This window comes from Cephus cinctus, unplaced genomic scaffold (assembly GCF_000341935.2).
Source record: "Cephus cinctus unplaced genomic scaffold, Ccin1 Ccin1_scaffold0123, whole genome shotgun sequence".
NCBI lineage: Eukaryota > Metazoa > Arthropoda > Insecta > Hymenoptera > Cephidae > Cephus > Cephus cinctus.
Window position 1 is genome coordinate 2,463,572 of NW_014332857.1, and position 10,997 is coordinate 2,474,568.

The following is a 10,997-nucleotide window of genomic DNA, read 5'->3' on the forward strand; positions in this document are numbered from 1 at the left end:
TAAAGTCACCCTCTGTCGGAGACATTTTGCGCGGGGATTGATGGCTAACGGGGCTCGCCGCCGGCGGCGGGCGCGGTTCCTTACGTCTAACCCACTGGGCTTGCTCGGTGGGAAGGGACGAAGGTTGTAGCGTTAAATATCGTCCTTCGGGATGTCCTGGCGTGCCCGCAAGGGTACCGCCGGGTGCTACGCCCGCGGTCTTTCGTTGCGGTGAATCTTGACTAGGGGTAGACCTTTCGCGTTTAACTTATCCCTTTTGCGTTTAACTTATCTTAACTTTTTCGCGTTTAACTTCACCTTACCCCCTTTTGCGTTTTCCTTGTCCCTCGAACCGACTTCCTTTCCATCCTGAGGTTTCCCCCCCCCCCTAGTCCTGTGCGCGAAAGCCGCAGGACTTGGGGGTTTTCCTCAATAAAAAAAAAAACACGGTCCCCTATGGGGCCTCGGAGGGGTCGTAACTCCCTTCAGGAGAGGCAGGACCTCACGGAAATGGGCGAGTAGGGGCCCATTTCTCTCCCTTATACTTCCTATTTTTCCCACTATTCTCTTTTCTCGCTCCTCCAGAAAAATCTGGTCTTCTCTTCTTTTCCCCTTGTTCTCTCAGTCATAACCAGCTCTCTTCTTCACTCTTTCTTTTTCAGAATCTTCCTCTTTTTCCCTTCAACAACATCTTCCCTGGCTGCTGCCACCAAACGTTTGTATTCTATTTTCGAATCTCCTATTCCTTCCCATTCTCCATCACTCTCCTCCTAGTATATTCTTAAAAACGAAGTTTTTAGAATGGTTTTTGGAAAAAGAAATGTTTAAAGTGGTATGCAACATACAACACGTATATTATATTGTAGTGATATATGTAATATATCTTTAATGGTACTGTTATTACAAATCTTTCGCGAGCTGTATGTGTATTGTTGTATGCATGTCTGCACTTTGTATACTATGTACTTTGTATGTCTGTATGTATGTCTGTACTTTGTATACTGTATCATTATGACGTTTGTTGAATAAATTATCTTGTAACACTTATACACGTTGATATTCTTTTGCCCTATGCGAATATCCCAAAGTACGAATGAGTTCTGTCTCTCTTACTCTCCTCCATCATAACAGCATCCTTTTCCTCCTCCTCCTGCCTTATGCTTCGACAGCCCCTTTCCTGCTATGCTACTTTTTCTCTATCATTATTTCCATTCCATCTCTGCCATATTATCCGTATTCTGTCTTCGCTTTTCCTTTATCGATACAACCTTCTAAAAAAAAAGAATTCCCTTAGTCATTTGCTTAGCCCTGTTACCCAATATTCTTATTTAGTCTGTACATCCTGCCTTAATATTTGCCTTCATTATTCCAGCCGTAGCCCAGTGGATAGAGTAGCGGATTCACGACCGAAAGGTTGGAGGTTCGCGCCCAGCTTCCAGTGGCATTCACCAATGGGTTTTCATATGAAAACTTTTAAGTATTTATACGGATTTCGCCCAACACTGTTCGGATTCGGTGTATAAACTTTGTAGGTCCCCTCACGCTGAGTTGAATAAGGCCGTCTCGCAAGTTACATCGCCATCTAGTGTCGAACTTCCAATCCTTGATTATTAGGACCAGTTACTGGCACATGTCCCCCATTGGGGATACAGCTATAAGGAAAAGGAAGGAAGGAACATCAATTGAACCATAAGGAAGGAAGGAGCATCGAGTGCGGTATTATTTCGATGTTAAAATATTGCATGCTCTGACAAGAGGATGAAAGAAGACGAAAATTTTGATTAACTGTCAAATAACACTGATGAGAATGTTATACATACAAGTGAATTAAGATGTACGTGGAAGAGGAAGAAGATTTCGCACCGAAAAACTTTCTTATTTTCAATCATTATGGAAAAGATACACTTTTCTTCTGGGACAACGAAAAACTAGTTGTGTGTCCATATGGGGAAGCAGATACTAAACATACGCTGAAAACCCCAGATTCCATAAAGACTCTTAAATGTTTTGGACAGAGAGTTTTTGTAATTTGTCAACCGACGGGTATTTATAAATTATCCAAAGACATGAAATTGCTTGTGTTGAGTGAAAATGGTATAGAACTAGCTGATGAGTTTTACAATGTATTCTACCCCAGATCTGGTATTATGTACCTATTTGACAAAAAAGAGAAACGTGAAAGAGATCTGTTACCTTTATCTACTTCAGTGCCATCAAGTACGGTACACAGTTTTGCATTGAATTCGTACGATACAAAACATGATTTGCGTGAAGCTATATTTGGTGATAGTGAGTTTGAGCCTACAGACAATTTATGTGTATTTGTATATGATAAGAGAATTTTCAAATTATGCAAAAACAGCATTAATTTAATTTATTGCAGCCAACAGACGGTTACTGATATAGTTCCTTGGAAAAGTATGGAAAAGACTTGTGGCTTAATATTCCTTGCACAGACTGAGTACGTGATATTTATGTACACTAAAAATCAGGAGATAGTATTTGAAAAAGCTAATCTGGGAACCAATATTCATAGTCTTTGTGCATTCCCTCACGATGGATCATTAAACATCATTTACTGTGATGAAATGGAAACATATATCACAAAGAAAATTTTTGGTTCAGAGCAGTTGGAACATGATATTTTTGTGAACCAATATTTTTTATGCTTTCAAGTCTTCAAAGAAAAACTTCTAGCTTTGACACCAGCAAAAGTACTTTTAGAACGGTCTTTGATCCTAGATTTCACAGAAGATATGGATCAGGAACAAGAGGAATTCGTAGAACTAAATTGTAATATGCTTTCCAACACAGAAGAGATTGTTGATAAGATCTGCGAGGACTCTAAAATTTTACAAAAACTAGATCTTGAGTTGCAAGCAGAAGAGGATAAAAATCAGAGATTAAATCTCTATGCTCACCAGAAAAAATTTCAATATCAACCCAAGATGAATGTTAAGCATATTGCAGGCAAAGTATTTCTATCAGCTGACTTTGCCAATATATTCCCTAAGAATTCTTGGGTCTATCTAAACCTAATAAACGACGGGAAGAAAGTGACTTGTGGAAAACTGATTAAGGAATTTGAAACTGTGCTGGAAATGTTAATACCTGAAGAGTTTATATCAGACTCCTTAGATATCACAGTGGATCTAGTAACACACACTAATGAGGGACAGCCATGGTGCCTAATAAAAAATTGTTTAAAGGATTCACCACCGAAGAAGAAAAAGGAAGGTTTAAAGTTGAATAAAATTAGTTTTATAGAATCTAAATTAGCAACTTTACGTAAATTGCAATCTGAAGATTGTTTGGACATTGAAAAACTATCAGAGATAAAGAAAAGTGTTCGCAAGGAAATAAATAATTCCTAATATTTATATTATGTGTATATATTATATTATATTATAATATCTTAAGATATATATATATATATATATATATATATATCTTTAAGAACTAAATTCCGTGAAAATGTTTCTGAATTAACAATATTTAATTGGACCACATTACCAAAGATTAATCACCTATTAAAAATGTGCATGTATTGCTGCTTCCTTTTCAAATTTCGTCTGTGGCAAAGAATTTTTTTTCTTCATAAATAACGAACGCCGTCACGGCCACGATATAACGAAGCATACAATTCTGTTTAGAGCATCAATTGCGGCAACCCTCGCAATTGTCTTATATATAAATAGTTTACCATCGGTACGCCAACATTCATTGATTAACAGCTTTCTGTTAAATTCGTTCCTGCTTTACGTCTTCGTGGAACAAGTCATATCAATTTCTTTTCATTCGTTACCAGATTTATTGCCAATACATTTATTATAATGGTCTTATACCATGTCAATTTCGCCATTGTGAAGACTGAAAAAAAAAGTGAAAACTTTAATGAGGAAACCTCGAATAAAAGGACAAGAAAATCCTTTCCACTTTTCATGTTCAAGTTTTATTGTGGCGCGTAAATTTTGTTTATATCCAGCCTGCGGTTATCGCCTTTTTATAAAAAGAAGAAGAAAATAGTTTTACAAACTGTTGATTTAGCCTTGCTTCCAAGTCGATTGTTTAAAGTCAACGTCTGTTGGTTTAACTTTTATTACATGTTTTTGTATACACGTCAGACGGGGAAGTCTGATTAGAGTTTGCGAGGGTGGCTGTATTGCGTCAGAGTCAAAGTCAGAGTATATTCAGGAAATGGCTGCGGCAGTAAAGTCAAACTATTTGCCACCCTGGACGCGTAATCAAGTGGACGGAATGGACATTCACAAAATTCACATCCCGGATCCTTTCTTAAAGGGCTGCCTAATTTCGTCCTACCGTTCTGGCAATACTTTAAGCAATTATTTCAGCCTCCACCGGGTACACCTATCCATAAATATTGAAATTAATTATTAATTATCCATAAATATTGAAATATTAAAATTATACAATGAGTTCCTATTTAAATATATATAAATAGCTGTCATTTTAGACAACAAAAATTTACATTTGGTATACAGTAAATATGTCTGTATAATACGTGCCTTTTAATGTATATACAGAAATGTACATAATATATCGGAAACACCGTTTCTGTTCGGTATGTCTTAAGATCTTAATTAGTAAGCACGTTGATTTGGATCGATAGATACATTGATGAAATTTTGGCCCAATTTTAAAAATTCAAAGTAAAAAAAAAATGTATATTCATTATCCATGATCCATAGGATAATATGGTTCACCATGTACATTCTTACAATAATATCCTACAATTGGATAATACAATTTCATTGCCCGATGCACATAGCGATATGATTTATTAAATCATTGATACGAACGGGTACAAAAGAGAATTTTATAGAGATACTTCACTCACATGTAATTTTTTAATAGTAAAATTAAGTTAATCGTTTCTAAGTACTGATTCACTATTATACTGTAATATTATAAAGTTCAAAATCTACAAGGATCTGTAATAAAGGTACGAGCGAATGTTTTACGTACTAAAAAAATTGTCTGTCACAAGTTTTGACATTTTGAAAATCCTTCAAAATTTCTAGAGCTTCTCCAAGCTGGGAACTTCGATAATACTGGCAATACTGCAACTGGAACTTTTCTTCGGTGGTCTTGGACCAGTTCTCAGACTGCTAGGAGTTCTGGGCCCACCTAATCTGTCTTGAAAAACCTCCAAGGATTTGACACCCTTCCTGGAGCCCGTACCACCACTAACACGTTCACCACTTCCATGATCTTTGCTCAAACCCCGTCTCCAGAGCTTGACAAAGCATGCTCTAAAATTCTCAGAGAAGACACCGTAAAGTAGTGGATTGACGACAGTGTTAAGCTGGGCGACGACTAGGGCCCAGACAAAGTGATGACTTTTAAGAAAGAAATTCGTATCCTCGTTAGATCGTCTGCCGTCTACGTAGATGAGGAACATGACGATGGTGATTGGCAACCACATAACTAGAACTGCTACAACGTTAAGCAGAAGAATCCGGACCACCCGTAGATGCTTGTGAAGTCTGATTTCCTCGTGATGAGAGAGACTTCCTGCTCTACCTTGACGACCTGTTATGGATACGGTGGACAACTTACGTCCAGCCCATGGTACTAGGGTACCGACCACGGATAACTCAGAATCTCGTCTACCGCCAGCTCCTGCTTCCAAACCCTAGGTTTAATATAACATATAAAAACATTTCTTTTATATAATTAAATCAATCTTTATTAGTTACACGAAATTCAAATTCAACAGATTTATTAATACGACATGGACCCACCTGAGCAACGCAGGGTACGGCCCACCTACTCCTGGTATCCAGGATCCTCTGAAAAATTCTCTGGTAATGATAAACCAGTAGTCCCATTGGCAAAAGGCAAGCGACTATGATGATCGGAATAGTGAAGCAAAGTGATATGTTGACCACGTCATTTTTTGGAAATACCAAAGTACAAATGGTACCGTCAGCCACTTCCTGTCGTGTCAGAACAAAAAAGAGACATCAACAGCAACTAAGACATGCATTTTTATCTAAAATGACGTAACACAGCTCAGAGAGTTCGCTTGAAAAATGACTTACCCTGGGTCGAAACCAAAAGGCAGCAGGAAGAAACAAGGAGGCTGCTATCGCCCACGTTATGAGACTAGCCGCAAGAACTCGGGGTCCTGTTAAGGCGCTTCTATATGGAGCGATCGCCAGACATCTGTGTCTGTCCATAGAAATCAATGTCAACGTCCAAAGTAGTACAAATCCACAGACAAACTGGAAAAGTACAAGGTTACATTCACGTAAATTTATTTTCCTAACGACTTATTGTACTGATTCAACGGTTAGCATTGATTTTGGTCTGACATTATGTAATTTTAAATAGCTGTTATTGTGAGTATCGCTTATAAGATTAATCGAGTATACGTTATTGCCTCCATTTTATTGTCTGTTATCGTTCCTTTGTTATTTGCAGCGAGGAAAAAATGCAGGCGAAATTCAAGCAAGAGTACGACGCATAATTAGTAAAATGCTTACTGGACAAAAGGTAAATGAACGTCTGTCACTCATTAAGTCAGATACGCAAAGAAAATGCTGAATAACGTAACAAGGAATGAGTGACATTTCAGCAAAATATTTTAATACGTACCCGAATAATGTTTTTGCTGTATTGTCAGTGGCTAATAAATTTATATAAAATTACTTCTATTATTTGTCAAGAACGATGGTCTGGCATTTGTATTTTACGTATTTATGAGAAAGCAAAAGAAAATATATATCAGAGAATGACTGCAATTGCGATGCCGTGATGGAATGTACATTCCATATCTAGGAGAGAAAAATAGATGTGCCACCAGGAGAATGACGACAAATATTGGAATGCCTTCTAATATCTTCTAATTCGAATCAGCCTGTATTGTCAACTACTGCTTGGCCCTCATTTATCCATAGTAAATACGGGTACGAATTACTTAGTTCTTGATAGTAATTGATGTTCGGTGATTGATACGTGTCAAAATTAATTGAAAATAATTAATCGAACGACCGAAGTCTCCGCTGATGGTAATGAAAATTTCATTGTTATCGACGTTGATTCGTTGCGACGATGACAATAGTGTTACTGAAAATATCGTCCGCTGTGCTTCTCCAATTAACTTTGTATTAACTAATTTTGTACAGCACTGATAACGTTAAACATTTTATTAGCCGCTACGCGGCGCCACTGCCAAATCCCTATTTCAGAATCTAAATCCAGTCTCATCAATTTCCCGTGCAAACAAGCCATCGCGGCGCAGCTACTTTTCTACTTTGCTTTGGCATCCCCGCATGTGCAACATGCACATTCGCACGTGTGCACATGTGCTCTGCAGAAATTTAACGTCGTTCGATTATGGTCCGTGTCTACTTTAGCGAAATTTTCGTGACGTTAAAGCCTGGTGAGAATAAAAACGGAGAAATTACTAGACAACCAGGTGAAAATTCTCAAGGATTCCTGTATATATGCACTGTGTGGTAGTGCAACGTGTTCTTGTACATTGTATGCACTGTATATTTAGTCTACAATGAAATACGGTGCAAATGCACTGTGGCATGCGCGATTCCAGGGAGAATGCAATTTTGCGAATGTGGCGAGAGTGGAAAGTGCAGCGGAACAATAAACAGTTATTTAAAATAAGTGTTATTCTAAAATTCGAAGCGGAAAAGGCAAGAGCAAAATTGCTCTCTCTCGCTATCTCTCTCTGAATGAAAAAAGATTTTCGAGTTCACGGGATACGAGAAAAATTTTTGACGGCAACGCATCATCGTTTTTCGATCAAAGACCGAGGTTGTTGTAACGCAATTAAAAAAGAAAAATAATAGCCTAACCCTTTAAGAAATTTCTATAACGTTATCGGACAGCAGCGAAAAGGTGGGAAACAGGAAATGAGGATAATTTATCGACGAATTGAATTTATCATAGATTACAGGTTCCTGTTAGCCGTGCAAAATGTATTTTCACTAAATTCATTCATGCTCATGACCACGTCAAATCGTCTAGTTCGTTAAATCGCATTGCTGCGTCGATTACGCGCTCGAATAAGATCGTCATAGTAAACTTGGATGGGGTCAATGTATACGACGAACCCAGGGCTTAATGCGTGAGAGCTACTCATTGAAATTCCAATTGCAGGGGATTTAGCTTTTGGATGCCTTGAATAGGGTAGAATGAGAGCAATTCCATAGGATATAAGAAGGGGGGATTTCACCTTGACAATGTAGACAATTATACATTTTTTTTTTACTTAAAATAAACGAAGAGGGAATTTCAGGGGAACAAAAAAAATATGTATCTATACAATCCACACTGACCTGAGAATACGGCAGGAGTCTGCAGACAGTCTCCCCCAGCTTCCAAGTTTGTGTTGATCTTGTATACGCCACTGCTGGTACCCCAAGTGCAAATAAAAGATCGGCAGCCGCCAAATTTACTAAACAGAGATTGGTCGGCGTCCTCATTTCCTTATAACGCAGGACACATCCGGCGATGCCAAGGTTGGCACCTACTGCGATAACAAAAGTCACCGCTAGCACGAATATCTGTAATTAAATGAAAACAAAAAAAAAAGAGTAGCCTTCGTCTAGGGATATTTTGGACTTTAGAAGTTTAATTAAATTTGAATTTTCCCGCTTTTATGCGCAGTCACGAGACGCCCTCTATACGGGACTTTACGAACGTACTGGAAAGTACGTATAACCTTTACGCTGAAAGGATGACCCGTAAATTCGTTACACTGAAAGTCAGTTGAATTCTCATTTATAATTTCTACGCTGTTTCTCTATAGGAATTTCGTCCACCAAGGGCTATCCAAATAATGCGGTTGGCCCTCTATAATGTACTAGATAGTAGGTGAAGTCTATTTCACAAGCAGCTGTGTGGTATATACTGGCTGACACATAGTAATTCGAAGTTCAATGAAGTACGGCTATATATAGGAACGCGCGAAGGCCTTTGGCTACAAGTTCGGCGTCGAAAAAAATTTGATCGAGGTAAAAATCATCTTTTTCTTTCTTATCTACTTTTAGGTTATCAGAAAATTTCTTCGGTACCGCCTGTCACTTTTTTCTACTCGGAATATCGTCTGCCACGACATTTCAAAGTCTAGGAGGATATTCAATTGCGTAAAGTGCATTTCATTTACTGCAGGTATTCAGTACATGTACCCTTGTTACTGGGGCAATCACTTTGCCTTACTGACATCGTGGCACTTCTTGAACGAGGCTACAGGTTTCTTTCATTTCTGAGAGAGGCAATCGCACTGTATACATGAAAAAGAAAACCAGTGTATTCTTGATAACTAGGAAAAGCCAATAAATGCAAGAACGATCGACCTGAGGTGTATATGGATTTCATATTCATACCTGTACGTACGTGGTAGCTTGTTTTAAATTAATTTTCTTTTTCAATAATAAACTCTTTTTTAGGCCTGTGGAAATGCCTATTTCGTTATAGGGTATATAAACATTGGAAACCCATGGTAATATTTACGTTAAAATATACAAAATCGACTTCGGTCGCTTCTTGCGTGTCGGCGTAACTGTACTGGAGCATATAAAGAAAAAGTAAAGTCTACAATCTTATATAAAATTTTGTTTCTGTAACCTTTTTCTTTTTTTGGAACACGTTGAAAACATTTTATTCAACTCACCTCCAACCCACTTGCACCCTTCCTATCTCCAAATTGACTGTAATAGGTAAAATAATATCGTTGTCCCCATTCCTCGTCCTCGCCAAGTAAATATGACGAATTCATGATGCTTTTTTTTTTGATTAACTGCTGTCAAAAATGACTCCTCGTCTTCCTCCCCACTCCCGTCAGCTCCAAACACATTCAAAATCTTCCATGTTGACGCTTCCTCTTCGCTGGTTTTCTACCTACGGATATAAAAAAAAGACATTATTTGTTACTTCGCACTTCAGCTCCCTCGCGATTTTATTTTATAGTAGTTCAGTAGTAATTACCCCGAGTACATTAAAGACAATGCTCGAGAGTATTAATATTAAACTTTTTCATTTATTTCTTCTGCAGGTCTGACGCTATTAAATTACATATTTATTAGACACTAATTTGGCATCGAAATTAACCGCACGGCGCACGAAGCTGATACGTGATCTTCCTGCGGAAGTGAAAGTTACAAGTTGAAACCGCAAAGATTACAAAGCCTAAACTGAATTAGAAAAAAATTATTTTCTACGTACAAATATAAAACGAAAGAACTCGGGAGAAACAAATAAATTGCGAAAATGGATTGAAATAAAAATGTTTTTATCAAAAGTTTAACACGGTATCCACCCTGCGGTGAGTTCAATTGTAAATTGTAATTGGCTTAGCCTCAGTGAGAAATTCACATTAATCCACCGTATTCGCGGGATTTTAATTAATTACTCCTCGTTCATTATTCTAACACAGTATATCCCCGTAAGGACTCCGACCGGCTTAACCTTTGAATTTGAATACTAACAAAAAAGTCTCGTCCAGCGTGCATCTGCGTCACTGTGCTCTTTATCTGTATTACTTTCAGGCCCCTCTCCACCATTCGGCATTTCCTCTAACTTTTTCACGTCGCCACTAATTTCCAATGATAAGAAGAGCGAAGTCCCATGATAAAGCAGAGCACACGGGATGAGTAATAATCTTCGATAAATTTTGTGCGATAACTTTTTTTTTATTCACATTGTGTAAAGGTAAGTGTATGGGGACAGAGCGAGAGAGAAAAAAAATACAGAGTATGGATGAGAAAGAAGGAGAAAAAGGGAGACAAAAAATATAAAAATATCCTTTAAGAAAAAAGACCTTCTCCGGTATCCAACCAAAAACTTGACGGGTCGATGAATTTATAATAGCAATTAGTCCTGAAGGACAGTAATAGGGTAATGGGAAACCGGCATTGAAGGGGTGTCTTTTCATAACACGTAAAATTAAGGGAGGATTTTGGGCTTTTGTTAAATTAACAATCGGCTTAATTACTTGTCATGATTCGAGAATAACTGGGTAAGTGTTACTCGAG

General features: G+C 37.9%; 3 protein-coding genes and 2 long non-coding RNA genes across 9 annotated transcripts in view; 3 read left to right on the forward strand and 2 right to left on the reverse strand.

The window, feature by feature from the left end:
- The first annotated feature begins 1,593 nt into the window (after positions 1 to 1,593).
- Positions 1,594 to 3,610, forward strand: LOC107274923. Of its 3 annotated transcripts, XM_025079811.1 has the most exons (3): positions 1,594 to 2,022; positions 2,117 to 2,201; positions 2,363 to 3,610. In XM_025079811.1, the coding sequence occupies exons 1-3, from the start codon at positions 1,812 to 1,814 to the stop codon at positions 3,351 to 3,353; spliced, it is 1,287 nt and encodes a 428-aa protein (XP_024935579.1). In that variant the 5' UTR covers positions 1,594 to 1,811; the 3' UTR covers positions 3,354 to 3,610. The 3 variants fall into 3 exon arrangements, with proteins under 3 accessions (XP_024935579.1, XP_015609992.1, XP_024935580.1); XM_025079812.1 differs by lacking the exon at positions 2,117 to 2,201 and having other exon boundaries at positions 1,841 to 2,022; XM_015754506.2 differs by having other exon boundaries at positions 1,594 to 3,610.
- Positions 3,611 to 3,912: 302 nt separating this feature from the next.
- Positions 3,913 to 6,213, reverse strand: LOC107274925 (5-hydroxytryptamine receptor 1D). The gene is made up of 3 exons (XM_025079816.1): positions 6,045 to 6,213; positions 5,745 to 5,939; positions 3,913 to 5,635 (listed from the first exon to the last, which is right to left on the reverse strand). The coding sequence occupies exons 1-3, from the start codon at positions 6,180 to 6,182 to the stop codon at positions 5,018 to 5,020; spliced, it is 951 nt and encodes a 316-aa protein (XP_024935584.1). The 5' UTR covers positions 6,183 to 6,213; the 3' UTR covers positions 3,913 to 5,017.
- On the forward strand, positions 5,503 to 6,639 carry LOC112493641. The gene is made up of 3 exons (XR_003058149.1): positions 5,503 to 5,639; positions 5,720 to 6,344; positions 6,427 to 6,639. It is a non-coding gene; the product is annotated as an uncharacterized LOC112493641 (long non-coding RNA).
- Positions 6,640 to 8,534: 1,895 nt separating this feature from the next.
- On the forward strand, positions 8,535 to 10,964 carry LOC107274928. 2 transcript variants are annotated; one of them, XR_003058147.1, is made up of 5 exons: positions 8,535 to 8,978; positions 9,136 to 9,352; positions 9,414 to 9,551; positions 10,019 to 10,288; positions 10,512 to 10,964. It is a non-coding gene; the product is annotated as an uncharacterized LOC107274928 (long non-coding RNA). The 2 variants fall into 2 exon arrangements; XR_001539569.2 differs by lacking the exon at positions 10,512 to 10,964 and having other exon boundaries at positions 8,537 to 8,978; positions 10,019 to 10,510.
- Positions 9,759 to 10,997, reverse strand: part of LOC107274920 (metal transporter CNNM4) — a 19,274-nt gene continuing 18,035 nt past the window's right edge. For both annotated transcript variants that reach the window (XM_015754502.2, XM_015754503.2), the window contains one exon: positions 9,759 to 9,864. The gene's annotated coding sequence lies outside the window, so the exon portion shown is untranslated. The remainder of the gene's footprint in view (positions 9,865 to 10,997) is intronic.